The 27,909-nt window shown below is 37.2% G+C and overlaps 2 protein-coding genes across 4 annotated transcripts in view; one reads left to right on the top strand and one right to left on the bottom strand.

Moving 5' to 3' along the window:
* The window catches only part of LOC106055910 (transmembrane protein 26-like), an 11,467-nt gene extending 4,419 nt beyond the window's left edge, over positions 1 to 7,048 (bottom strand). Inside the window, exons 1-3 of the mRNA XM_013212445.2 lie at positions 6,957 to 7,048; positions 2,334 to 2,653; positions 792 to 936 (exon numbers count right to left, since the gene is read on the bottom strand). Of these exons, the coding sequence (XP_013067899.2) occupies positions 792 to 936; positions 2,334 to 2,545 (357 nt within the window). The 5' untranslated portion in view covers positions 2,546 to 2,653; positions 6,957 to 7,048. The remainder of the gene's footprint in view (positions 1 to 791; positions 937 to 2,333; positions 2,654 to 6,956) is intronic.
* LOC106056034 (high-affinity choline transporter 1-like) lies at positions 6,726 to 26,343 on the top strand. 3 transcript variants are annotated; one of them, XM_056018857.1, is made up of 12 exons: positions 6,726 to 6,866; positions 7,932 to 8,147; positions 9,271 to 9,486; positions 10,682 to 10,792; positions 12,719 to 12,874; positions 14,423 to 14,571; positions 17,173 to 17,319; positions 18,544 to 18,673; positions 20,877 to 21,103; positions 21,861 to 22,138; positions 23,239 to 23,323; positions 25,580 to 26,343. In XM_056018857.1, the coding sequence occupies exons 3-12, from the start codon at positions 9,315 to 9,317 to the stop codon at positions 25,835 to 25,837; spliced, it is 1,713 nt and encodes a 570-aa protein (XP_055874832.1). In that variant the 5' UTR covers positions 6,726 to 6,866; positions 7,932 to 8,147; positions 9,271 to 9,314; the 3' UTR covers positions 25,838 to 26,343. The 3 variants fall into 3 exon arrangements, with proteins under 3 accessions (XP_055874832.1, XP_055874831.1, XP_055874830.1); XM_056018856.1 differs by having other exon boundaries at positions 6,727 to 6,866; positions 8,024 to 8,147; positions 23,170 to 23,323; XM_056018855.1 differs by having other exon boundaries at positions 6,733 to 6,866; positions 23,170 to 23,323.
* Positions 26,344 to 27,909: the final 1,566 nt, after the last annotated feature.

A 27,909-nucleotide genomic window follows, 5' to 3' on the forward strand; every position in this document is an offset into this window, starting at 1 on the left:
TGGTCACTTCATCCCCTGGTCACTTCATCCCCTGGTCACTTCATCCCCGGTCATTTCATCCCCTGGTCACTTCATCCCCGGTCATTTCATCCCCTGGTCACTTCATCCCCGGACATTTCATCCACTGGTCACTTCATCCCCGGTCATTTTATCCCCGGTCACTTCATCCCCGGTCACTTCATCCCCGGTCATTTCATCCCCGGTCACTTCATCCCCGGTCATTTCATCCAAATGTCACTTCATCCCCTGGTCACTTCATCCTCCGGTCACTTCATCCCCGGTCATTTCATCCCCTGGTCACTTCATCCGCGGTCACTTCATCCCCGGTCATTTCATCCCCTGGTCACTTCATCCCCGGTCACTTCATCCCCTGGTCACTTCATCCGCGGTCACTTCATCCCCGGTCATTTCATCCCCTGATATATTCATCATCTGATCATTTTTATCTAACAAATTGTAATTTTAAAAATCATGAAATGAGCAATATTTACTGTATTCATTTTTTTATTTAAATGACAAAATTGTAACACGTTAATGTTGACCGGGGATGAAGTGACCGGGGATGAAGTGAACGGGGATGAAATGACCGGGAACCACTCATGTCATGTCTATGCCAAAGAATAATTGTGCACAGTTTCGACATGATCCGAAGATTGGGTGTGGGAGAAATAACGTGTTCAAACTTTTTACCAGACAGACAGACAGACAGAGTGAGTTGATATAAGCTTCGTAAAAAATTATCTCGATTATTTTCCAACATCACATCCTTCTCATCGCTTGTTAGTACCAACCGGAATTCGCAGGTCCTGGCTAGAGTTGATCTGTTTATCCAGGAGTTCAGCTTGACCCAGAAGATACTTCTCCGTCTTGTCCAGTTCCAGGAGCCAGATACAAGACAGGAGCGTGGACAAGTAAAACAGGAAGGCCGGCATAAACCTTGAAAAGTGGGGAAGTGGTCAGTGGTGTAAAATAGCATCAGAGCATACACGTTTTGATGAATTGGTCACAAAAAAAGGACATTCATAGTTTGTTGCTATTTTTTAAAGTATTAAAAAAAAATAACTTTCTCTACAGTTGCCTCATTTTGACCATTCTCTGTCGTTCATTTAAGGGCAGTACCAACATGACGGTAGGACGAGATTATTTTGTCGTTTTCAATTATAGACTTCTCCACTTCACATAGATAGCAATAAGTCTAATAGAGACTTCTCCATTTCACATAGATAGCAATAAGTCTAATAGAGACTTCTCCACTTCATATAGATAGCAATAAGTCTAACAGAGACCTCTCCACTTCACATAGATAGCTATAAGCCTAATAGAGACTTCCCCACTTCACATAGATAGCAATAAGTCTAATAGAGACTTCTCCACTTCATATAGATAGCAATAAGTCTAACAGAGACCTCTCCACTTCACATAGATAGCTATAAGCCTAATAGAGACTTCCCCACTTCACATAGATAGCAATAAGTCTAATAGAGACTTCTCCACTTCACATAGATAGCAATAACTTTAATAGAGACTTCCCCACTTCACATAGATAGCAATAACTTTAATAGAGACTTCTCCACTTCACATATATAGCAATAAACCTAACAGAGACTTCTTCACTTCACATATATAGCAATAAGTCTAATAGAGACCTCTCCACTTCACATATATAGCAATAAGCCTAAATAGAGACCTCTCAACTTCACATATATAGCAATAAGTCTAATAGAGACCTCTCCACTTCACATAGATAGCAATAAGTCTAATAGAGACCTCTCCACTTCACATATATAGCAATAAGCTTAATAGATATTCCATTCAATAGATTTCACAGAAAGCTAACCAGATTTAGATTATTTCATAATTTTATATGTAAAAAAAAACTTGAATTGTAAAATGAATATATATTTATTTTGAACTAGCCGAATAAGACCCGCACCCTTCGTTCACGGTGTACCTAATTGCTTTAAACGTTTCTCTCTTTAGTAAAGATACATTTAGGTATTTTCTTTTATTTTTAGGCCCCACGGTTCTGGGAGGACATTAAAGAAACTCTATGCTCTCTGCCATTACCTAGGGATCATTTATGTGAAGTTTTATCAAGATTGGTCAAGCGGTTTCGATTTCTATGCGGGACATACATACGTACATACATACGCACATACATACATACATACATACATACATACATACATACATACATACATACATACATACATACATACATACATACATACACCTTACTTTGTGCTTTATATATTAGATGAATCTCTAGATTCATACATTCTATATTCAAACAAATATTTTTTAGCAACTACAAAATTCCTCCCACGACTCACCTCTGATACTCTTTCCCTCTCCTGCGTATGATAGTGTAGCAGGACTCTGCAAAGAGTAGGACTAGAATACCGGCCAGTATCCAGTACAGGTTGTTATTGTAACTTACAGTCACTCTCCAGACGGCCATTAGGGCGTGGGTGACCAGCATGCACCGGACGAAGATGGCCTTCAGGATGTCGAAAAAATCCTGACATGTTAGACTCGATAACATACCTGGTTTTCTGGCAATTCTAGTGACCTACTTCTATGGTACATGGTGTTCCTAGAGGATGTCAATCTGTGTTGCTCTACATTTTTATGTGTTCTATTTTTGTTTGATCTGAAATGCAAAGAAGTTTCTCATTACTTAACGCCTGGAATAATAAATATATTGCGACAATATGTTAACATATATATATATATATATTGTTGTAACCCTTCCTTGCACCAGTGCTTGAGGTGCGCACTAGCGCACTAGTGAACGTAAACAGGAAGACACTAGGAGAGAGAGAAGAACAGTGCATCAGGGATTGTGAAGAGTCTGAATGAAACTAAGAGGCCAACTTTTGTGCTGCCTGAAGGTTGTAGAAGGGACCTGGAGCAAAGCGGGGAAGGCTGTCGTTGGTCCATATTCGGGTTAAGTAGCAATGGACTGGTATACTTAGTAGTAAGACTCTGAGGAAGCTGAAGGATGTTATGTGTTTACCCTATTGAATAAACACCTGTATTTATTTCCTGTTAAACTGTGTTGAGTCGCATGCCTTTTTGTTGAGTGCCTACCTTAGAGTTGCAACAATATATATATATATTATTTGGCCTCTTTCAGTCGCGGAACGACTAAGGTACATCTCGAACACTTTCTTATGTGTCTGTGGTTCCCGTTTTTCGAAGAGACATTCCCCCTCCCCCCCCCCCACATCTATCGCAGGCTAATGTGACTTTTGCTTTGGTAGTAGAGGATCAGGACGTTTTTCGTTTGGCGCTTACTTTTCTTCCAGAGCTGAGTCCCATGTTTTTTTTCCCTGTCCATAGCTTTTTTTGGTCACTGCCTCTCTCCAACTACTGCGGTCTAGGGCTATGTCTTCCCAATGGTCAGCGTCAATGTTCACTGTTTTGATGTCCCGTTTAATTGCATCTACGTAACGGAGGTGGGGGGCGACCAGTTTTTCCTTAGCCAGACGCGAGTTGCCCGAATTTATATATATATATATATATATATATATATATATATATATATATATATATATATATATATATATATATATATATATATATATATATATATATATTGTAGTAACTCCAGTGGCGGACTGAAAGGGTTAATGTGTGCAGCCTACTGACACACACCAATCAGGCCAATCACACAGGTCAACGGTTCAACGGCTTTCGATAGACAAGGAACAGTACTGCTAGTTCAAGCAAATATGACCAGTATTATGGTCATGTGACCGAAAGCCTTCACGGTCGAGAGACAGTGTGTAAGAAAGGACATTCGAGTCCAGGACAGCAAGGCAGTAAGGACGGTGCGGTATTGTGAGTCCTCGAGAATGTAGCTGTACGAGCTAGAAAGACTTGTAATGTTAAGTTAGGCAGTTCTGTTAAGTGCAAGAAAGCATTTAAAGTTAGTGTAGCCAATTGTGTTGAATTGGCTGTCGATGCAATTGTAATTAAAACGCCACATTGTTTATTGAAGCTCTTGTTGTCAAGTTCTTGTATTAGATGTGCTGTGTTTTTAGCAGTGTTTGCAGAAGGCCTGATAGAGAAGATCGTAACAATATATATATATATATATATATATATATATATATATATATATATATATATATTATTGGGTTAATATATCACACATGCAGTAAATGTAACGAGAGCGCAACTGGTTGCATGCGGCTTCAGAACGAGACCGCTGGAGGTCATTTAAAAAGGCCGCGGGATACACATTTCAGACCAAAAGGAAATCCTCTGCCGAGGACAGACGTAGACGGCGAAAAGAGAATCTAAATCGAAAACCGGCGGACAATGGTGATGCTTGCGCCAGATGTGGCAAAATATGTAGGTCGCAGCTGGGGCTGTGTAGCCACGGGAAATAGTGCATTCCTCCGTTATAATCGGACTCGAAGACAAGGCTTGTATATCAACGAAACCTGCTTACAGATACCCCCCTCCCCCACTATAGAGATTGGACCGTAGCGCTCTGTTAATGATATAAGCATGACAGTTGCACCATAATAGGTTGGTCAATTATTATAATGCAATTCATTAATATTTATAAATTTTTATTTTGTTTTTTAACTCTTTCTCTCCCTAATTATTTTCTGTATTCGTATGTGGGTAGTTATTCCTATGCAACTTCTTGTATGACTAAAGAAGCCAATCCTTGATACAAAGCTGTGGTCTCAGGTTGGGCATCTGTAATAACAAGGTGCTGTTGCACTTTCACCCTTCTTTCTACTACTGTTGTGTATCTCGACCCTCCCTTTCTGCTTCCTGTCCATGTGGATCTATCCACTGCATCTTTTTCCCAACTGTAAGTTAGGTTAACCTAAGGTCAAACGTAGCAACATATTGCAGTGACGCTCTTTTGTGCCTGCTTGATACATTGCAACAATTCTAGATTCATCTCTAGATGCACAAAATTCAAGCGTAGTGTTGGGGATTCGTTAATTAGAATTCACATAACATAAATTTAGCTTCGAACTGATTTGTACAATGATATGCACTCATAAGACATAAGATAAGACACATAAGATGTAAAGACACAATGTATTAGAATAATAAATCCACAATGAAAGTATTAAAATTAAGCAGGATGAAGGTGAAATAAAGAATGGATTAGGATTATCAACACTATTTATTCAACATGCAAATTTACAGAACACTAGACCTTTCAGCATAAAGTGGAAACGTCTGAAATGATACCCACCAAAGGCAATATTCTTTTATTTCTGGAAGTGCTGTACGCCATATGCCTGTAGCACTTATAGGTAGTGCTAGATACAACGAAATTTAGGCTTTTTGGATATATTTCAATTTACTTACAATCCATAAGTCAAATGCTTGTAGAATTCTGTAATATCTGTGCATTCCTGCAACTAATTATCTTATTACTCCAATTGAAAAAAAAATTACTTATGACTAGAAAGAAAACAGTTTTTTCACTAAGGACGATAAAGGGAAATAATTTTAAAAGTATTGATAAAGTTATTTTATAGATTTATTTCCCTTAATATTTGAACTCATGACATTAATGGACGCAACAATTATAGGTAGTGTGTGCGCATGCTCGCCGCATTCAGACACACTTCCTGAGTGACACCAACAGACCTTAAGGATCCTGTAAAAAAAAAATATTTGTCAACATTGAAACTATGACATAGGAGCTCAAGATGACGTCCATCCAATGACTGTCTTCGCGCACTGTGACATACTGACATATTGCAATTTAGAGCTTATTGTACATCACCCTTTCCTTTAGAGTTAGACGTTAAACGTTTGGAAGTGATCTATGTAGATTTATTCAACATTACAGATGCAATGTGTGAGAATGACATTTGAGTGAAGAGTTTCTTTAGGTTATATATATATATATATATATATATATATATATATATATATGTCAGTCAGTCAGTAAACATAATTAAGCTTGGCATTCGCTGCCACGAGCAAATTATGGAAAGTCTGGAAGAGTAACTTAGCCTCAAAGTAAAATTAAAATTGCATTATTCGATGTTAAATGATATATACAGACATAATTATGAAAGTTGGACACTGAACGCTAAGGCTGAAAGAAGAATTGAAGCCTTTGAGAGTAAATAGTGCAGAGAAATGATGGGTATCAGATATCAAGAAAAAAAGATAAGTTTACAAGTCAACACTCTGGCTGGCAAAAAATAGTAACTCCTAAATACTGTGAAGAGACGAAAGCTGGTTCTGTTATTTTGTAAGACACGACATCCTGACAACAGTCAAAGAAAAGCTGGCTGGGCAACGTAAAACTATGGACCGGCCTCTCTCTTGATATCCTGAACAGCTGCTAACCGGGAAAAGTGGAAAGATTTGGTTACGCGAACTGTCACAGCGCCACTACAACGAAAGTCAAGGGACTATGAGATAATGATGGGATATAAAGTCTTTCACAAACTAGGACAATGTCTTTCAACTAATGAGGACAACCCATTATTTTTCGAAGAAAAACGCTATAAACTATTATGTGTATAGTATACATAAAACAGAATCTATTAAAAAGATTTTTTAAAAATTATAGTTACCTAAAACCCTCGGGCGCCTCAAAATTTGTTTTAATTTTTTTTTTTTTTTTTTTTTAAATAATTTTTTTAAAGGGAAAATCTATCTCAGGTAGGTAATTTAAATCGGAAATTTCCCAAAATCCAATTTTTATGTTAATTCACTCCAAAATTTTAATGAAATGGACGATCAATTTGTACTTATGAAAATATCCATTTGAAGTTAATTATTTCATCACAATCTAGCTATCTAATGTTTCTGTACAGAGATAACAGGGTTTGAAATACAATCCTATCAGCTATGGATTTTCGGTTTGTTTATTTGTATATATATATATTATATAGTCCTAGATTTAGACTATTTAGGAAAATCTGAAAATATTAGCCCATAGTGTAACTTACCTAGATCCTTGTGTTGTGTTTACTATTGTAACATATAAAATTAGACTGGAAACGAAACGATAAAAAAGAATTACCCCGTTTTTCATTCGAATTAATCCCGTCTCTAAAATTTTAAATTAGGCCTACGGGCATTTTCGAAATTACGAATTTGTTTTCTCTCTCCCCCCCCCCCCCCCCGCCTCCGAAATTTTGCAAAAAATGCTTTCTAGTATAGTATTATAAAACTAAAAGTATATTATAAAAGGATTAGTATTGCAAAATTAAAAAAAAAATATTGTACCAACAAAGCTTATAAGATAAGACAATTTTATTAGTCCAAACAAATTTAAACTCAGTTTTCAACAATTATCCACCTCAGCCTTGCTACTATAGCAATAAAAAAATATTCATCCATAGGAAATAACTACACAACTCCATTATTACATCTCATTATCGCAGAATTAATTTCCATTTTCTTTGTAATACAAAAAATAATTAATTACCACTAAGTAATAAATTAATACGTTAATTATTTTTATTTATTCCATATGCTAGGACAAATTTGTACAAATGCTTCTTCTTCCCTAGCGCTAGTAGAGCATGGAGTGGGTTGCCGGAGCTAGCTAGGAAAACCAGTGACTTGGCAGAATTTAGGTCATTAGTTAATATGCATGATTTAGGCTTTGAGATGTTGGCTTCCCGGAAGTCGGCTTAGTGAGGGAGTGGCAAGGGCAGCACGATGTCCGGGGCGCCACACGCAGCCTATATTTCTGTTTGATGTCCATGGGGGGAGGGGCGTCAAGAGGGTACCTTGCCCCGGGCACACGTTTTGCTCGCTACGCCTCTGTGTCCAGTCATCCGTTCTGCGCTATGTATAGCATGTGGTAGGCAATTACCAATCGTATTCATTTATTTCTCTCTATTGCTGTTAGCAAAAAACTTTCACATTGCTTGCATAATTTACCGGGACTTCCCATAATAAACTTTCTGTTTCAGAGCGAGAATCAAGGAAGTGCTTAAAGTGCCATCAATTAAACAGGAACTATGCCAAACATTTCTTTGATTGAATTGTTTTTCTTTTTCTGAAGACCATTTGGATTTGAAGACAATGTAGACCCATACATGAGAAGTTTAGACAGAAATTTGTTGACATGGCTTACGTTACGGGACGCTACATCCACATAGCTATTTACTTTCTCTTCGTGTCACACAGTAAGATTATTTTCTCTTTTGAAGGAGCGTCTGTAATTTATAAGATAAGAGAAGAATCTAGAAAGTCTTACACATGATTTTGTTCTTATATTTAGAATATAATTAAAATTTTTGATAAGGTGGGATTGGAAATCACTTGGCCGTCGAGCCAAACATTTTCGTGTTCAAATCCTCGTGAAGAATAAAATAAAGTTAAGTACCCCCTTTCAGACTTAGCGATCTATAGGGTTAATCAGGGCCTGCTTTAGGCATAGACAAACTAGGCAGCAATAGGTCGTATATGACCTGCCGGCTGCGGGCCTTAGTTTGCGTATTACTGATCTAGTGGATTGGATTTCGATCTTTATTGAACATGGCAAATATTCCCATCACATTTTTAGATTTTCCTTTAAAAAAAAGTAGAGAGTGAAAATGGGTTTACCCGATTTGTTTAAAAGGTTCGTTCTTCATTAGAGAAAAAATTAAGTTTTTTTTTGTTTTTTTTTAATTTTTAGGGTCCTCCGATTGTGGAAGAGAAATTAAACATACAATATGTTCTCCGCCATGATTTAATGAACATTTAGGCCAAGTTTTATCACGATTTGTCAATTATTTTTTGTATTTCTATACATACATACACATATAGATACTTAGATACATACATAGATACATATATATATATATATATATATATATATATATATATATATATATATATATATATATATATATATATATATATATATATATATGGCTCCTTTTGTCTCGAAAGGCAATGGATGCGCCCAAATGAGTCACTGGTTTTGGCTTAATCTTGAGACGGGGCAGAATCTGGTGTGGCTAATCAAGCCAATTCTAGAACGGCAGACTTTGCCACAATTCGTACATGTGTATGCCTCTGATTTAGGGCTAGCAGACAGGGCAGCTTTCAACCGCTTCAATTCTTTTGTTCTCAGCAAGGGTTGTCCCAGCACGCACAGTCTGTCTCCTTGCACTCCGGTCTTTGGCTATGTTTTCCCACATACTTTCGCTGATGCCTGAGGCTCTCGTGTCTCGCTTGCAGACATCTCTATATGTTAATCTATATATACCTTACATTCAATTATATATATTAGATATACAGGCTTTTATCATGACTTCACAGATTTATCTGGCTGCTCACGACACTAAGAACTCAGCCGGATCGTCATGTGGGTTTTCTTCATAATCCTCTTGTCCTTTTACCTCATCATTACCTTTCTCGGAATCTGGGCGGCCAGGAAGTTTGGAATCATCCGTACCAGTAGCCAGACCACGGTCGATGACGTTTTGCTAGCCAACAGGTCCATCGGACTGACCTTAGGACTGCTGAGTATGACCGGTGAGTGTAACAGTTCTCTCCCCTGGCACCTACCTCAGTGTCTGTTTTGTCGAGCCAGGGGTCCTTGAGGTACGAGGTGGCTGAGTGGGGAAGTGCTTGGCTTTTGAAACACGAGGTTTCGGGTTCGAATATCTATTAAGATTGAGATTTTGAATAACGAAAATTGTATAACTCCTCTAAATCTGCCCAACTCTATATGGTAGCCTACCTGGCTTTAGTTGGGGGAAAAAGTAAAGGCGTTGGTCATTGTGCTGGCCATATAACGTTAACCGTTGGTCATAGAAACATATGACCTTTAAAGATGACCTTACATACTAAGCCCTATAGACAGCTAGGTCTGAAAGTGCTACTTTAGTCTTTGTTTAGAGGCTCGTGGGACTCCTAATCAGAGCAAATTATTTTACCTATAGTCCAGAAATGAGATATAGGCTCTTCGCTGACCAATCTGTCAGAAGGCCTACCTCTTACACCTGCATTTCAAAAATATTTGCTTGTTATGCTCCCTGGAGTAAAAAAATACAATTACGTTCGCAAGCCCCTCTCTGAACTTTAGAGATTCGCTCTATAAGCGTCTACAGGACACTATTTTATCCTAGTAAGAAGAGATAAACTTAAAGAAAGATGCTACATATCGAGACATATGTGAGAGGCGTTTGAGACGCTGGATCGTGTACATCTGTAGCGGCCTTAAGTCTACAGATTCAGCAGCGGGTCTGTTTTCTTCAAACTAAAGACACAAACGAATTGATTGAGAAATTTGGCCGTCCAAACATTCGAACAGACAGGCAGAGTCTATAGAAAAGCGCTCAATCTCTCAACCACGCGCCTCCCCAATTAATCAATTACTGGTAATTAGTTGTTGCTTTTTATTATACCAACAGGAGAAATTAATCCTTCGTCCCCTTAGAATAATTAGATAATTGAACATGTTATTTCTTCCACACCCATTCTTGGATGGAGTTGAAACTTTAAACAAAAATTTATTTTACCTAACAAAACATAGATCAATTAACAAAATAACCAATCGGTCAATTAATTCTTGGTAATTAATTCTTTAGTTTTATATCGAATAAGGGAAATGACTTCTACATTTTTGAGAGACATGGTAGTAATTGCGGAGTTCTTCCCATTAGATTAGGTTTGTTTTTAAAAAATGACCTTTTTTCTCCTGACAAGTTGTAACATATGTCTTTAGCTACTTGGGTTGGTGGCAGTTTCATCTTGGGCACGGCAGAGGTGTTGCACTCGGAAGGCGGACTGATTTGGTGTCAGGCACCAATAGGCTATGCACTCAGTTTAATAGTTGGTAAGTTATTACTGTATATATATATATATATATATATATATATATATATATATATATATATATATATATATATATATATATATATATATATATATATATATATATTTATCTAAATAGATTTTGTTTCACTTTTTTTTTTCACAAATTTATAATTTAAAATACGATCATATCCTTTTAATACAATATGACACAGGAGTGTTTGTTTTCTCTTGTCTAGCAGCTGTTTCGATTAACTAGATTTGACAATAACACCATCTGTTATGGCGCCTATGCATGTTTAAAAAAAGAAGTGACGGCTGTTGTGCCGGCCACATGACACTCATATCTTATATAATACAGACGTTACCTCAAAAAAGAAGATGATTACGTCCTACGCGTCATGCATTTAGTCATGCATATTAACCAATGACTTAAATTCTGCCAAGTTACTGGTTTTCCTGGCTAGCTCAATCAACCCATTCCATGCTCTAATAGCACTAGGGAAGAAGGAGTATTTGTACAAATTTGTCCTAGCATATGGGATGAGAAATGTGCCTTTATCTTTGTGTCTTTCAGAGTATTTTATTAAATTTTGTTTTTTGTATTTGAATATTATGGTTCAGTGTTTTATGTATAATTGCTACTTTACTTTTGAGTCTTCTGTCCTGAAGGCTTTCTAAAAAAGGTGAACACTCTTGTTAACCTTCGGTCATAGAAACAGATGACCTATAGAGATTACGTTTACAGTTTACATCCTCCTCTTTATAGCTAGGTCATAAAGGGGTTCTTCTCGTTACTCTTTGTTTAGAGGCCCTTGTAACTTTTTACCTGAGGGAAGTATTTTGCCCAGAGCCCATAAATGAGTTATTGGCTCTTCATTGACCTCCCTGTATGTGGCAATTACAAGTAGTTCTGAGATAACAAACATTTTTAAATCCTTTAAGACGCTGTGATTACACTTGTATTTTTTAAACTACTTTACTACTATTGAAAGCCTACACAGATATATGTAAATAAACAATTAAATTGGTTTTCGTTGTTAGCAAGGATTTTTAAGCTTTAATTCTAATTCGTGCTTGTGAAGGAGAAGCTTTGATGAGCTGTCTGGAGTAACATCAGAGCATACATTTCAACACCGTACAACCAAAGAAATAAACAAACCACAGAGCTATAAAAACCATTTGACTATATGTCACGGCCTAGATATTGGTATAGGCCTGGACGGTCTTGAATTGGTCTGCCTCTGTGTGTTGTAGATACCTCTTCTGGTATTACTATAATGCTCTTTGTCTTCTTAACTAAATGCTTTCACACACGCACTAGATTTGCAGGTGCGTAAGAACACTAACATACTGGACTCCCCGACCACAACATTTAGAATCATTAATAGACACAATGGTGGCAGACGTGGTTTTTATTACATAAAATACTTCACAAAAGATATTGGCGACTTCAGCCATCATAAATCATAATCCAATGAAATATATCCTGGATACAAATTAATTATAATAACTTTAATACTTATACATCACTATACTGGAAAGGACATCTATAATACTCCTCTCACTACAAGAGTTCAAGATCAACTAACTGAAATCACCCCGTGGTCAATTACCGACACAATGTTTCCTCGTGCATTGTCTCGAAGTAGTTGCCTGATTACTAAATCACTACTAGTTCACTTTGTGTCACAGTGGATCTAAAACTAGTGTGTGACACTATAGCACCACAAAATCACGTGACTGAGCAACCCAAGCAGTCGTCTAACATCAAAACTAAAGAACAACAGAAACTTGCAACCTCATCACCATAAGCCACGCAACCACATGACGAAACATCACGATTACCATACAACCGTACAACCAACCACATAACCACAGATCCACACAAAACTCAAAGCAATTAACATTTATAATATATCTATATAGACGTCATTTGTATGTCCAGGAGGCCGATTTTTTGCATCACAAATGCGCAACTCTGGCTACAGGACTATGTTCGACCCGTTCCTTTGGAAGTATGGTGACGTCATGCATTGTTTACTTTTCGTGCCAGCTCTGGTTGGTGACATCACGTACTGTGCTGGAATACTTAATGCAATAGGTATTATTTACTTGAAGAATACATTAACCAAAATACAGGGCTTTGTCTCTGTTTAAACTAAACAGTTAAAAGTTTTAAAAAATTCTTGGGAAAAAAAAAGCTTATACTAAGTGTAACAATTAGTTTGGATTAGTCATTTAATTAAATTTGTAATAAGCCTCCGACGACAATCTATAAAGGGGACTAATTCAGTTTATACCACCACTTCAGTCAAGTACTATTTATTTCTATTATTTGAGATACCAAACGCAATACTTTATTACCAATAAATGGTTAATATTTTGATTCTTGCGTTGTCAGGCGATAGAAATAAGAGCCACATCCCTGCCATCAGTTAAATTTTAGCTTGATCCGAGGTTGGGTCTTGGGTGTCGGAAAAATAACGTGTACAATCTTTTGGCCTGACAGACAGACAGACAGAGTGAGTTCATATTTGCTTTGTAGAAAGAAAATAAATTCAATTAAATTAAAAATGTTTTTTTTTTAATGTATCGATTCCTGGATATTGGTAGGGGTTTATAACAACTTCAAATGAACACTGTGTAATAAATATTAAAATGTTAAATCCGCAGTATTGATAATTTGTCAAGAGGAATTTGATATCTATAAATAGCATACATATTTGTGAATATACAGATTGACAGGCAGATGAATATTTTATTTTATTAAAGAATTTTTTTGTTTACTTTGATGGCGTCACGTGGTCTACAATACAAAGAAATGGCATCTTTTATGATTTAAGCAGCGTGTCGTCTAGAAAATCTTGCGACGTAGATTTCATTTTATCGCCTATTATATAATTTACGATATACTCTAAAACTCTGGCTAGAGATGAAAGCGTTTTACGATCGTCTTTCTTTTTTTAAAACGATTTTCTTTTGGTCTTATTTTTTTAACCCTTAAAACGCGTGTGGTAGTTTATTTATTGTAATTTCATTTTGTATGCACCTATTTTAAAACAGCTCAGCACTTTAAGGGTTAACGGTCACAAAATATTATCTTTTCATTTCAACCATGTTGGAATCCAGATATGTTTCCGTTGAGCGGTGTGTGGGAAAAATTGTCTCTCGCTTAAGTGTAAAGGAATAGGGAGGAAGTAGGAACGCAGAGAAAGTAAGATAGATGAGGCAGAGAAAGAGGAAGATAGATAAAAGTAAGAATGAAAAAGAAATAGAGTGAGACAGAGAGAGAGTATAAGCAAGTAATTTATCAAGAAATCGAGAGAGAGAGAGAGAGAGAGACAGAGGGATGGAGAGAGATATGTAAGTTATAAAGAAAGGGAGAGAGGGGAGAGGTGATGGTGATTGAAGGAAAGTGCTAGAGAAAGAGTGAGAGAGAGAAAAAAAGAAAGAGCGTGCCAATGTTAGCATATGTGAGTTTGTATGTGAGAGAGGGAGAGAGAGAGATGCATGGGTAGAGTCAGAAAAAGAGAGAAATTGTAAAGATCACAGACAAATTGCATCAAACTCACCTCGTGGCTTTCGCCCTAGATAAAACAGAGTTTATTTTTTACATTCATACATTGGCTATCAACTTGCCCGTCAACAGGTTCGGCCTTGAAGGTTGTACTCGACTTGAAGCAGGAGATCGCCATTGTCATCTCCGCTGCTTGCTCTTGCATTTACACCCTGCTGGGCGGCATGTACGCTGTGGCCTATACAGACGTACTGCAGTTGGCCTGTTTGTGCCTAGGTCTGGTGAGTAGCATCTTGAATTTCCTTGCAGGGATATAGCTTTAGCTAGGTGAGTAGCATCTTGAATTTCCTTGCAGGGATATAGCTTTAGCTAGGTGAGTAGCATCTTGACTTTCTTGCAGGGATATAGCTTTAGCTAGGTGAGTAGTCTCTTGACTTCCTTGCAGGGATATAGCTTTAGCTAGGTGAGTAGCATCTTGACTTCCTTGCAGGGATATAGCTTTAGCTAGGTGAGTAGCATCTTGACTTCCTTGCAGGGATATAGCTTTAGCTAGGTGAGTAGCATCTTGGCTTCCTTGCAGGGATATAGCTTTAGCTAGGTAAGTAGCATCTTGAATTTCCTCGCAGGGATATAGCTTTAGCTAGGTAAGTAGCTTCTTGACTTCCTTGCAGGGATATAGCTTTAGCTAGGTGAGTAGCATCTTGACTTCTTTGCAGGGATATAGCTTTAGCTAGGTGAGTAGCATCTTGACTTTCTTACAGGGATATAGCTTTAGCTAGGTGAGTAGTCTCTTGACTTCCTTACAGGGATATAGCTTTAGCTAGGTGAGTAGCCTCTTGACTTCCTTACAGGGATATAGCTTTAGCTAGGTGAGTAGCATCTTGACTTCCTTACAGGGATATAGTTTTAGCTAGATTAGTAGCATCTTGACTTCCTTGCAGGGATATAGCTTTAGCTAGGTGAGTAACATCTTGACTTTCTTGCAGGGATATAGCTTTAGCTAGGTGAGTAGTCTCTTGACTTCCTTACAGGGATATAGCTTTAGCTAGGTGAGTAGCCTCTTGACTTCCTTACAGGGATATAACTTTAGCTAGGTGAGTAGCATCTTGACTTCCTTACAGGGATATAGTTTTAGCTAGATTAGTAGCATCTTGACTTCCTTGCAGGGATATAGCTTTAGCTAGGTGAGTAACATCTTGACTTCCTTGCAGGGATATAGCTTTAGCTAGGTGAGTAACATCTTGATTTTATGGAGGGATATAGCTCTATCAGTGTGAGTAATTTCTTGATTTTTTGGCAGGGATATGGCTCTAGCTAGATAAGTAGCATCTTAATTTCATGGCAGGGATATAGCTCAAGCTAGGTGCGTAGCATCTGGAATCGAGTTAGATGCTCTCGGTGGATTTGTCAAACGTGTGGTGGATTAGCAGTGAAAAGAGTATTCGAAGATGCTTGGGGCCAGGCCACATCCTGGTTTAACTCCACTGTCTATGCTGAAACTATTTAAAAAGTTATTCACTCATTTCTGTGTAGGTTTTGGCACAGCAGAATCAGACGTCTAAATTCTTCCGTTTGTAGCAGGGAAGAAGTATTAGCAGTTCACTATAATATAGCAGCAGCGGCTAAAAAAAAGTATTTTAAAGCTATGGGCAGCCAGGATAACGTAGTAATCCAGCTTCGGTCAGAATATCAACTGTTTCTTATTGAGGCATTTTAGTTGGCAACAGGCTTTGAAATAAGCTATCGTAGTATCATTGTCTCATATTTCCTTTCAAGTAACCTACATTGCCACTACATTTCTCTATATAACTCTCTTTTCTTTGTCTGGGCTTAATGAATGTAGCCCGTGTCGTAAATATTGAAATATTAAAAAGGGACAGATAGCTGCGTAAAACATTTCTATAATAGCGGTCAGTGTAAAAAAATGTAAATAAGGTCTTTGAGTAATGAGGACTGTAGGCTTACTATACCATGTCGAGTAGAGCCAGCTGTGGTCTACAAAATTTGACATGACTAGCGAAGATTGAGTGTTGTTACCGGTCGTTGACCTGTGGCACTAAGCTGCAGGTAGACAACTAAACCATTGTAGGCGTTATATATCTTTATAAAACTTCAAATAAATTGAATAATTTCCTTGTGTGCGATACTAAATAGAACTTTATTTATAATATAAACAAATTCAACATGTGATAATTAAAATAAATGCAATAATATCTTTTAACAAAATCTAACTCACTACAATAACACAACGTTTCAGTCTCAGGTCCTGGAGTCGTCTCCCCTAACTAAGAACCAATGACGACACTGCCACCTATCTTTCACAACCAATCGCTAACCTCTTCCCACCGTCACCATAGAAACACTTTTTAAAAAATTGGCCCATGGTAAATATATCCCGTAGAAGAAGGCATTATTATCATGGTTTGGACACCTATCCCGTAAAGGGCTTCAAAGAGAATGGCTGAGGTGCCTCCTGGGAAAAGCTATAAAAATCAATTCATGCGCCTTTTTGCCCTCACAGCAACTGGAAGCAGAAGGCCTTCGAAAGAGACAGCTGGATAGCTCTCGCAAAGGTGGCTGAACACACATTTGAGACCCCCCCCCCCAAAAAAAAAAAAAAAAAAGCCCTTGGCTAAGACATGCACAGACGAAGAAAACTTTAATACTCCCCCAGCAGACAACGGCTTTGTCTGCCCCAGCAGACAACGGCTTTGTCTGCATCGTAAGTGGCCAAAATATGTAGGTCGGCAACGGTTTTCTGTGGTCATGTGAACTGCTGCAATCACCTTTGTCTTCGGAATGGTTTTGAAAAAAAAAAAGGTGAAGATATAGATCTAGTGGAAAACACAAAGAATCATTAAATGACTTTCCTCTCCTGACAGTGGCTGTCTGTACCATTCGTGTTGACAAACAAGCATGTGAGCGTCATCTACGAGAACACAGATTGGATTGGACGTCTAGAGACTAACGAAATTCTTGTCTACTTGGACACGTTTGCCCTCATTGTGTTTGGAGCCATTCCATGGCAGGTATTAACAACGCTTACATTAACTTATTCTGTTTCTATGGGTTTGTGTATGCTTGCGTTTACGCACTCAATTTTTTTTCGAGACCACTTCTACTCAACCAATAGTCATCAAATTTTGCATAGAAGATCATTTTTAATGACAACACATAAATTAAGTTTAAAATTGAACCGATTTGTTAATATACTTGTCATAATTTATGAATATTTGTTTATACCTAATATTCTGAGCTAATGGAAAAAGGGGGGGGGGGTAAATCTTTGTATTGAGCATTAGGCGATTGGAATTAAAAGATAAATACAGCTAAAATAATTAATGTTAATGTCAAGATTATATCAAAGATTGTATGCTTATCAATCAATTATAAAGAAAACTTTGTATTTGAGTCAGTAAAACGGGTTGAATGGTTTAGACGGATACAAATTGAAATGTTTAATTTATAAGAATTATTTCTCACAATAAATATTCAAATACGAATCTAAAGGCCCGTACTTTTTGTATCTACAATGGATTTTGTTTTCTAGAAAAAAATACATTCAATCCCTGACAGCAAAATGCCCCCTCCACCAAGGTTGAGAAAAACTGATTCAGTTTAAGGGCCGGCCCTGAACAAAAAAACATTATTTGAAAAACCAAAATTTTATAAACACGTTTATATTAAGTAATTTGAAATACAAATGTAGACCTCCACGATTTCGTTTTATTACATAACTGTAGCTAGTTTTACAAAACTCTCATAAAAAAGGTTACACATATATGAATAGTGACTTATTGGGACAAAGTTTTTTTTTTTTTTTTTACAAAAGAAAAATCTGAGATTGAAAAACATTTTGGAATAAAGGTGACTAAGAAAACAAATATCATCTCATTTGTTCCACTGATACCCAAAATTTCTTATGAATTCTAAATTATCAAATTTCCCAAAAATAAAGTTTTTCTGTAAATTAACACGACAAAATCATGTCAGAGAAATAAAATGTAAACCTGAGAGATGTAAAACGAACATGTTTAACAATTTCATGCGAATACGTACGACAGTTTAAGAAAGTCCTTGATCAGTGGGTGAGTGTGTTAGTGGTATTTATAATACATGTTGCAACATATATTTTTCATTTACAATACACAAAAACAATTATTTTAGATTCTATTAAATAAAGAAAAAAGAAATAGATTTATTATTAATTAGAATATTTATAACCAATATATATACATACTGTATTTATATAGGTGTATTGGCAACGAGTCTTAGCCGCTAAGTCTGGCATTATTGCCAAACAAATAAGTTACATTGGGGCACTAGGATGTTTGTTCATGGCTATTCCAGCTGTACTTATAGGCGCTGCCGCCTTCAATGCAAGTAGGTCATTTCTTTTAAGTAGGTAATTTCTTTAAGTAGGTCATTTATTAAGTAAGTCGTTTCCTTAAGTAGGTCATTACAGACAGAATTGAAATGTTAAAATAGTAAATTAGACCCCCATTTTTCTATTCGGAAGTCAAAATCCTTTTTTTTTTTTCAATAGCTCATAATGATCTGATCGAAAAGAATTTCAAATCTTGCGATCCATGGGGGGAGGGGGGGATGATTTAAAGCTCATCTTTCTCTGTTGCCCACGGTTATCGAAGGTGTCATGTGGCCAGCACAACGACCTGCCGAATTTACTTTTTTCCCAATCAATGTCAGGATTGGGTAGACTCAAGCGTCATACAAATTTTAAATCAGAGATATTTAAACACGAGACCCCCATTGGTTCGAACCCTAGCTCTTTACCTTGCTGCCACTTTGCTCCCTGCATTGTCAAACACTTTCAAACAGGATCTTCTTTACGCCCGAAAGGATTTAAGACATACAAATCTACTTAACTATACTGTATTAGAGCTAGATTACTTTCTCGAATGATTGAAGCATACAATTTCAGAGGATCATTGGCTTGTCTAGATGAGGTGGTGTTCTGGAAAATAAATCAAGTTATTCTAATGATAAAATGTAATCAAGGAGCTTGTTCAATATTTACACATTTCTGCTGTGCGATTGCAGTGAATTAATTTAAAAAAAAAAAAGATATTTAATTCTCTGTTTTTGGTTTGTGTCGAAGCAGAACCTAAACCTAAACTTATTGTCATGAATACTTAGACGCTTAAAAGTTTGGTTTAAATCGGGGATTTCCGTAATGACGCGACAGAACATGAGCAACTTAGAACGGATATAGATTAGAGACAGACTAACGGACGAGAGAGACAACTTGTTTCTTTAGCTGACTACGTGGACAGTGACCTTATTTAAAATACAGAATTACTTTCTTAAAAGGCCGTATTATTTTATTCTCTCCGCTGTTGGTATGTTTATATCCAGAACTCGCGAATACAAGTAATAGCATTTCTAGTCAGCGAACTCACAACCTGTAGAACAGAAATAACAACACCTTCCTCAACACTATGCCTAAAACTTTCTTACTGCTGTAAAAAGTAATATACCTTGAAATACTTTTAAAAACTTGTAATACTATTCTAACTCTGCTTCCTCTTATGCCTATGGTGGCGCGCATCAGCGCACCGTTCAACACGAGGGATGGACATGTTGATATGAGAAGGACTGCTTTAGATCCATCTGAAGTGACCAGCAAGAGATAGGAATCTGAGCTGTCTGGAGCTAAGAGACGTCCTTCGTGCTACAAGAGAACTGGATTAAGGACCTGGATTAAGGACCTGGATTAAGGACCTGGATTAAGGACCTGGATTAAGGACCTGGATTAAAGACCTGGATTAAGGACCTGGATTAAAGACCTGGATTAAGGACCTGGATTAAGGACCTGGATTAAGGACCTGGATTAAAGGCCTGGATTAAGGACCTGGATTAAAGACCTGGATTAAAGACCTGGATTAAGGACCTGGATTAAGGACCTGGATTAAGGACCTGGATTAAAGACCTGGATTAAGGACCTGGATTAAGGACCTGGATTAAGGACCTGGATTAAGGACCTGGAGCGACACTGGGAAGTGTTTCGGTGGTTGGAATTTAGGTTTGGGTAGGAAAGGATTGGTGAAACCAAAGACAAGATTCCATGTGTATTGATGGCTGAAGTCACTGATATTCAACTCCTTTCGTATTCCTTTCTTTGACTGCTTGCCTTAGATTTAAAACAATACCGATAGATTGGGCACTTTAAACATCAACCCATTGAGTAGTGTGGGGAACTTTCAATATCGATACCACGAGTAGTGGTTGGAATATTAAATATCTTGATCATTGTCAAACGTTTATAGTTCAAAGAATATTAAGTGAAAGAAATGCGATTACCGATACATAAAGATGATGTTGGAAATGTTAGGGCCAGGGAATAGTGAATAGTGTTGGAAACTATGAATATCGATACCTTGATTAGTATTAAGAACATTGAGTGTCGATTTTTGAATTTGTGTTTAGATGTGTAGAGCTCTTTATGTCTAGTGTTGGTTAAAACAGTCTACACCATTTTTATTTCATGAGTTAATAATAAATATTTCGATTATAAAATATTGTTTTTCTTGTGATTCTGCTTTCTCTGTGTTTTGTTGACCTATAGAATGGAAGGAAACCGACTACGCCATGGATACTCTACTGGAAAAAGATAACCCCAATGTGATGCCGCTGGTTTTGAAGTACTTCACCCCGCCCGTTGTCCTCTTCATTTCCATGGCTGCCATTGCTGCTGGCGCCATGTCTTCGACAGACTCGTCCCTTCTATCCTCCAGCGGGATATTTGCCAGGAACATTGTTGGACTGATGTATTATCGCATCTTTCAAGAAAAGGTGAATGCTCTACAAGGTTTTTTTTGTTAAATGAAAATAAATCTATAATCAAATGTATATCAACTATAAAATATTCATATATTCTATCAGCTATCCCATAACTTGGTTCAACTAGTATTTCTTTACCTTCTATCAGATATCTCATAGCATGATAAAACAAAAGTCTCTATACCTCCTAACAGATATCCCATATCCTAAATGTACTAATGTTTCTTCACCTACTATCTGATTATCTGATATCCCATATCCTATATGTACTAATGTTTCTTGACCTTCTATCAGATATCCCATATCCTAAATGTACTAGTGTCTCTTTACCTTCTATCAGATATCCCATAACTTGGTTTAACTAGTGTCTCTATACCTCCTATCAGATAACCCATAACTTCGTTTAACTATAGAGTTGAAGCTAGGTGCTGAAACAAATGATACATACATATATTAAACATAAAAGAATTAGTTAGTTTCGCTTGGTGCGTTATCGCTAGGCGGTGGTGTCGAATCCAGAGTCACAGGTTCGAGCCTCGGTCGGCGCATGCCCTTATTTTCGTAGCATTTTAATTCACTACTTTCTCTCTTAAAAACTTGGTCCCTGGTGCTGTTATTCATGTATGTTTAATATATGTATGTTTCGTTTAACTAGTGTCTCTTTACCTCAGATCAGATATCCTATAAATCGGTTCCATTGTTGTCTCTTTTCCTCCTATCAGAAATCCGATAAATTGGTTAAACTGCTGTTACCTTTGCCTTCAATTAGCTATCCCAGAATGCCCAGATATCAATCATGAGAGCAGCCCTTGTGATTATCACCGGCCTATCGTGTGTGATATCCCTTCTGGTCGACTCCACGTACAGCCTGTGGGTGCTGAGTAGCGACCTGGTCTACGTCATCCTCTTCCCGCAGTTCCTGTGCGTCCTGCATGTGCGCAAGTCTAACGCGTACGGCTCCTTTGTCTCCTTCTGTACCGGACTCACGCTACGTCTGCTGGGCGGCGAGAGAAAGGTTTTCTTTGGGGCTTTGATTAAGTACCCCTGGTGAGTCGTTTGCTTTTTCTCCTTAGAAAAGTTTTTTTTTTGTAAGCGTTTGTAAGATGTGAGAAAGAATTGGAACACGAAACTCTGGTCATAAATAGTTGGGCTAAATCGCAGTGGAATTATCGGTAATGGAAAAAAAATTGTCGACGGCTAGGTGTGCAAAGGACAACTATATAGTTCGTCCATCGTGATTTGATGATGACCACTTTTGTCATCCAGGGGGGCTGAGGGCTTTGTACTGGGATTTTGTGCCTCCTGATGTGGCTGGTGAGACCTATGTGAGCCCGGAGTGTTCCGCTGCACACTGGGCAGGAAAAGGACAACTAGTAGATGCATGACAGATAGATGGACGATGGATAGTTGGGCATTTGGGCATTGGGTACAGGGTAAGTAGTTGGGCAATGGGTCATTAAGCGATGGATAGTCGGGCAATACATTCTATGACTTGTGGGATCGCTCTCCACGCGATAAAATGAAAAAAACTATTTATTAATTGTTGTTTTAAATTATCTTCCACTTATATGCATACTAAATAGATTTTTTCTCTTTAAAAAAAATAAACATTTTTTTGTCAATGTATTAGTTAGTATGACGGAACTTACTTAACTTTGCTGATTGTTTGTGAAAAACAAATTGACAAAAAATCTAAAACCGTTTGCATAAATTTGTTATAAATATGGTAAATAGTCCTCTCCTTTACTAGATAGCCTCCCGTGATTGTTACTATTAATATAGAATAGTTGTTGAAACGGTGTATTTGTATGAAAAAACTTCTTGCATACTTGATTTTAAAATTAGATTTTTCGCTTTCAGAAGAGAAAAGAAGTGGATGTTGCATCAGATGGTCTAAGATATTATGATGTCGAATTTTTACTATATTTTTCTAGTTTACGAGATCTTAAAGGGACGGAAGGACGAACCACACGAAACTAATAGCGTCTTTTCCCATTTTGGGGCCGCTAAATATAGTCAATTAAAAACAATACAAAATTACCATATAAATAATTGTTAAATATTGTTTGATCTAAAAGGTACGATGAAACGAACCAGTGCCAGTTGTTCCCCTTTAAAACGTTTTCCATGATCTTGTCTCTCCTAAGTCTGATTGGCGTTTCCTACTTGACCCACTTTCTGTTCAATGGTCAATACATCTCTATGAGCTACGACTTCTTCAAATGTTTCCAGGTAAAACATCTACGTTTGTGTATAGGTAAAACATCTACGTTTTGTGTATTGGTAAAACATCTACGTTTGTGTATAGGTAAAACATCTACGTTTGTGTATTGGTAAAACATCTACGTTTGTGTATAGGTAAAACATCTACGTTTGTGTATAGGTAAAACATCCACGTTTGTGTATAGGTAAAACATCCACGTTTGTGTATAGGTAAAACATCCACGTTTGTGTATAGGTAAAACATCCACGTTTGTGTATAGGTAAAACATCCACGTTTGTGTATAGGTAAAACATCTATGTTTGTGTATAGGTAAAACATCTATGTTTGTGTATAGGTAAAACATCTACGTTTGTGTATAGGTAAAACATCCACGTTTGTGTATAGGTAAAACATCCACGTTTGTGTATAGGTAAAACATCCACGTTTGTGTATAGGTAAAACATCCACGTTTGTGTATAGGTAAAACATCCACGTTTGTGTATAGGTAAAACATCCACGTTTGTGTATTGGTAAAACATCTATGTTTGTGTATAGGTAAAACATCTACGTTTGCATATCTCTTCTGAGTCTTCGTGTCAATTTTGTTGACTAAAATTTAGCCCTAGGAGAGAGTCCCTAAATACTTTTATACCGGATATTGGATCAAAGCTATAAGTACGTTTATTCATCTCCATGTGACCCTGACCTTAGTATAAACCACACACCAGCTTCGTTCAAGGCGTTTTATACTTCTTTACAAAATATTGGACCGAAACAAAGCGATACATTGAATGCGTTAATGCCTGCGATATCGACATTTATGGCTGGGAAGCACTAGCTCTCGATCGCTCCTCGTGGAGAGAAGCTTGAGTCTCGGAGTCTTAAGATTTGAAGCAGGAGGAGTGGCCAGGGCGAAGGAGCGCCGAACCAGCAAAAAGCTGAGAGAAGAAGCAGGCCTATTTGCAACTGACTTAACCCACCTATGCCACATATGCGGCCGGATATTTAAAGCGAGGATTGGACTTTACAGCCATCTTCGAGTCCATGGGAGATGAGAAATGTGCTCATCTTTGACCACGAAGGAGGAGCTATATATACCTTTCATATCTCCCTGTGTCCCGACCTTGGTACAAGCCACAAACCAGCTTCGTACCCAAGTCTTGTCCACTCTCTTGGCATCAGCTTCCGAATTTCAGCGTCATGTATTTCTGGGCTGTTTCATCATACTTTTTGTCTTGGGTGTTCCAGATGTGGGCTTGTCTTGGGTGTTCCAAATGTGGGCTTGTCTTGGGTGTTCCAAATGTGGGCTTGTCTTATGATGTTGTATTTAGGCTTGCGAAGGGCTTGGATTATCCCGAACCTTTCTGAAGGACTTGGAAAGCTTTTACAATAAGAGTCTTATTACATATGAGAGTCACCAAATTTAATTTTTTTATAAAAATAATATGTCCAGATTTTCTTCTGCGGCTTGCGAAATATGTCTTGTCCAATATCTTTTGCGGACATCTGTGGGAGGTGGGTATCTAGTATCCGCTCTGCATTTTGTTTCTCAGATGTCACAAACCACTACGTTGGGGTGGTTCTACTTGCAAGTTTGCAGTTTTGATCACTGACTATCCAGTCACCAGCCATCATCATGATAGCTTCTATACATTGAGGTATATGACCCTTGAACTCTGAGTGCTTGTTATCTCAACAAAAGAAACAAATCGTGCGTAGAGTCAAGATGTTAAATTTAAACTAAAAGTGAAAATATTTAGAATATATAAAGAGGAGACGAGGTCTATAGAATCAATAGAGTTAATAAAAAGTCACAGAAAAAGACATAGACTGAAAATTACTCACCATCAGTTACTTGTTAGAGTGAATTCTGTAAGACTAAAATGTACTGGGATTCTAATTTAACCCTAACTCGGAATTAGATCTCCAGCCCCTTAATATGTATCCAAGAGCTCTATTCCTCTAAGCATCTTGGAAAAGGTTTTCTCGCTGCCTTTAGATTCTCAGATAACACAGATCATCTCGAGTCGTGATTTGAGCTCAAGTCCCTCAATATGTATCCAAGAGCTCCATTCCTCTAAGCATCTTGGAAAAGGTTTCCTCGCTGCCTTTAGATTCTCAGATAACACAGATCATCTCGAGTCGTGATTTGAACTCAAACACCTAGCGGTGTATGCCAGTTAGCAACACACTATGACTTTTAATTTGAGGCGTACTTTTTATGTACAATGTTTGTAGTACTTTGTACCGTTAATCTTTTTCCTCTTGTTTTGGTCATTTCTCAGACACGCGAGTCCTTACAAGACGAAGTGATTAAAAATGTCTTTATGAAAACTGTTTCGGCCACGATGGCCCCAGCGGACAACTTCAAGGAAGACAAGACTGACGTTGCCGATCAGAGCCAGGCGCCGCAAACTAAACCCAACGACCATAGGAGCATCGCCTTGAATTTCCAGGCAGGGTCTGGTCGCATGTCACCCACTAAAGAAATGTCGTTTACAAAGACGAAAAGCATCTCCTCAATGTATAGTTCTACCGTTTAGTCCCTACTAATATACGTAGGTCAGTGCTGGTTCTACCGTAATATACGTAGGTCAGTGCTGGTTCCACCGTTTAGTCCCTACTAATACACGTAGGTCAGCGCTGGTTCTACCGTTTACTCCAACTGAGTGATTTGAAGAACCACATTTTGTGTGCACTTGGTCGTGACCTTGACCTATTTCCTTCCCGTAAGACAACGACCTCATCGCACATGAATGTTGCCTAAACAAAATATGTAGATCAGTGCTGGTCCTATGATAGAACACACATCGTCAATCCTCCTGCTTGACCCGATGGTAAATCGGTATAAGTCGAGACAGAATGAAATAATAAAAACCAAAATAAATAACGGATTCAACAGACGTTTACATACTCATCAACTTTATCGTGGTATAGGATTATCGATAATTGGGGTGTTTTCTTTTTTTTTTCTTCATGTACTTAAACTCAGTAATACAGAAATATACATGATATAAATATACATTTCACAAGAGCTAATAAAAATTGTACACCATTAGAAAAATTTAAACTTTCCACACTTCTTAACTTTCTTAAGATAAAAATGTCATTTTTTGGACATTTTTAGTTGTCATTTTTTTTTGACAGTTTGCGTTGTCAAATTTTTTCTGTTGACAGTTTGCAATGTCACTTTTTTATTGACATTTTCGTTGTCATCTTTTTGACAGTTTTCGTTGTCACTTTTTTTGACAGTTTACGTTGTCACTTTATGTTGACATTTTTCGGTTTCATTTTTTTTGTTGACATTTTTCTTTGTCATTTTTTGTTGTTGACAGTTTGCATTGTCATTTTATGTTGACAGTTTGTGTTGTCACTTTTTTGTTGACAGTTTGTGTTGTCACTTTTTTGTTGAGAGTTTGTGTTGTCACTATTTGTTGACAGTTTGTGTTGTCACTTTTTTGTTGACAGTTTGCGTTGTCACTTTTTTGTTGACAGCTATTGTTGTCACTTTTTTGTTGACAGTTTGCGTTGTCACTTTTTTTTGACAGTTTGTGTTGTCACTTTTTTGTTGACAGTTTGTGTTGTCACTTTTTTGTTGACAGTTTGTTTTGTCACTTTTTTGTTGACAGTTATTGTTGTCACTTTTTTTGTTGACAGTTTGCATTATCATTATTTTTTGACATTTTGTGTTGTCACTTTTTTGTTGACAGTTTGCGTTGTCACTTTTTTGTTGACAGTTTGTGTTGTCACTTTTTTGTTGACAGTTTGTGTTGTCACTTTTTTGTTGACAGTTATTGTTGTCACTTTTTTGTTGACAGTTTGCATTGTCATTTTTTGACAGTTTGTGTTGTCACTTTTTGTTGATAGTTTGCGTTGTCACTTTTTTGTTGACAGTTTGTGTTGTCACTTTTTTATTGACAGTTTGCGTTGTCACTTTTTTGTTGACAGTTTGTGTTGTCACTTTTTTGTTGACAGTTTGTTTTGTCACTTTTTTGTTGACAGTTATTGTTGTCATTATTTTGTTGACAGTTTGCATTATCATTTTTTTTGACAGTTTGTGTTGTCACTTTTTTGTTGACAGTTTGCGTTGTCACTTTTTTGTTGACAGTTTGTGTTGTCACTTTTTTGTTGACAGTTAGTGTTGTCACTTTTTTGTTGACAGTTATTGTTGTCACTTTTTTGTTGACAGTTTGCATTGTCATTTTTTGACAGTTTGTGTTGTCACTTTTTTTTGACAATTTGCGATGTCACTTTTTTGTTGACAGTTTGTGTTGTCACTTTTTTGTTGACAGTTTGTGTTCTCACTTTTTTGTTGACAGTTTGCATTGTCACTTTTTTTTTACAGTTTGTGTTGTCACTTTTTTTTGACAGTTTGTGTTGTAACTTTTTTGTTGACAGTTGGCGTTGTCACTTTTTTGTTGACAGTTGGCGTTGCCACTTTTTTGTTTACAGTTGGCGTTGTCATTTTTTTTGTTGACAGTTTGCGTTGTCACTTATTTTGTTGACAGTTTGTGTTGTCACATTTTTGTTGACAGTTGGCGTTGTCACTTTTTTGTTGACAGATTGTTCTGAAATTTGTTTAACAATTCGTGTTAACAGTTTGCGTTGACAGGTT

The sequence above is a fragment of the Biomphalaria glabrata genome, chromosome 2, assembly GCF_947242115.1.
Source record: "Biomphalaria glabrata chromosome 2, xgBioGlab47.1, whole genome shotgun sequence".
Classification (NCBI taxonomy): Eukaryota; Metazoa; Mollusca; class Gastropoda; family Planorbidae; genus Biomphalaria; species Biomphalaria glabrata.

Excerpts from the sequence above, each read along its gene's own strand:
- LOC106056034 (XM_056018856.1), top strand. The coding sequence starts at position 9,315 with ATGTGGGTTTTCTTCATAATCCTCTTGTCCTTTTACCTCATCATTACC. Across the intron at positions 10,793-12,718 it reads TGCACTCAGTTTAATAGTTG|GAGGCCGATTTTTTGCATCA; the intron begins GTAAGTTATTAC and ends TTGTATGTCCAG. Across the intron at positions 22,139-23,169 it reads GCTTTGATTAAGTACCCCTG|GTACGATGAAACGAACCAGT; the intron begins GTGAGTCGTTTG and ends TTGATCTAAAAG.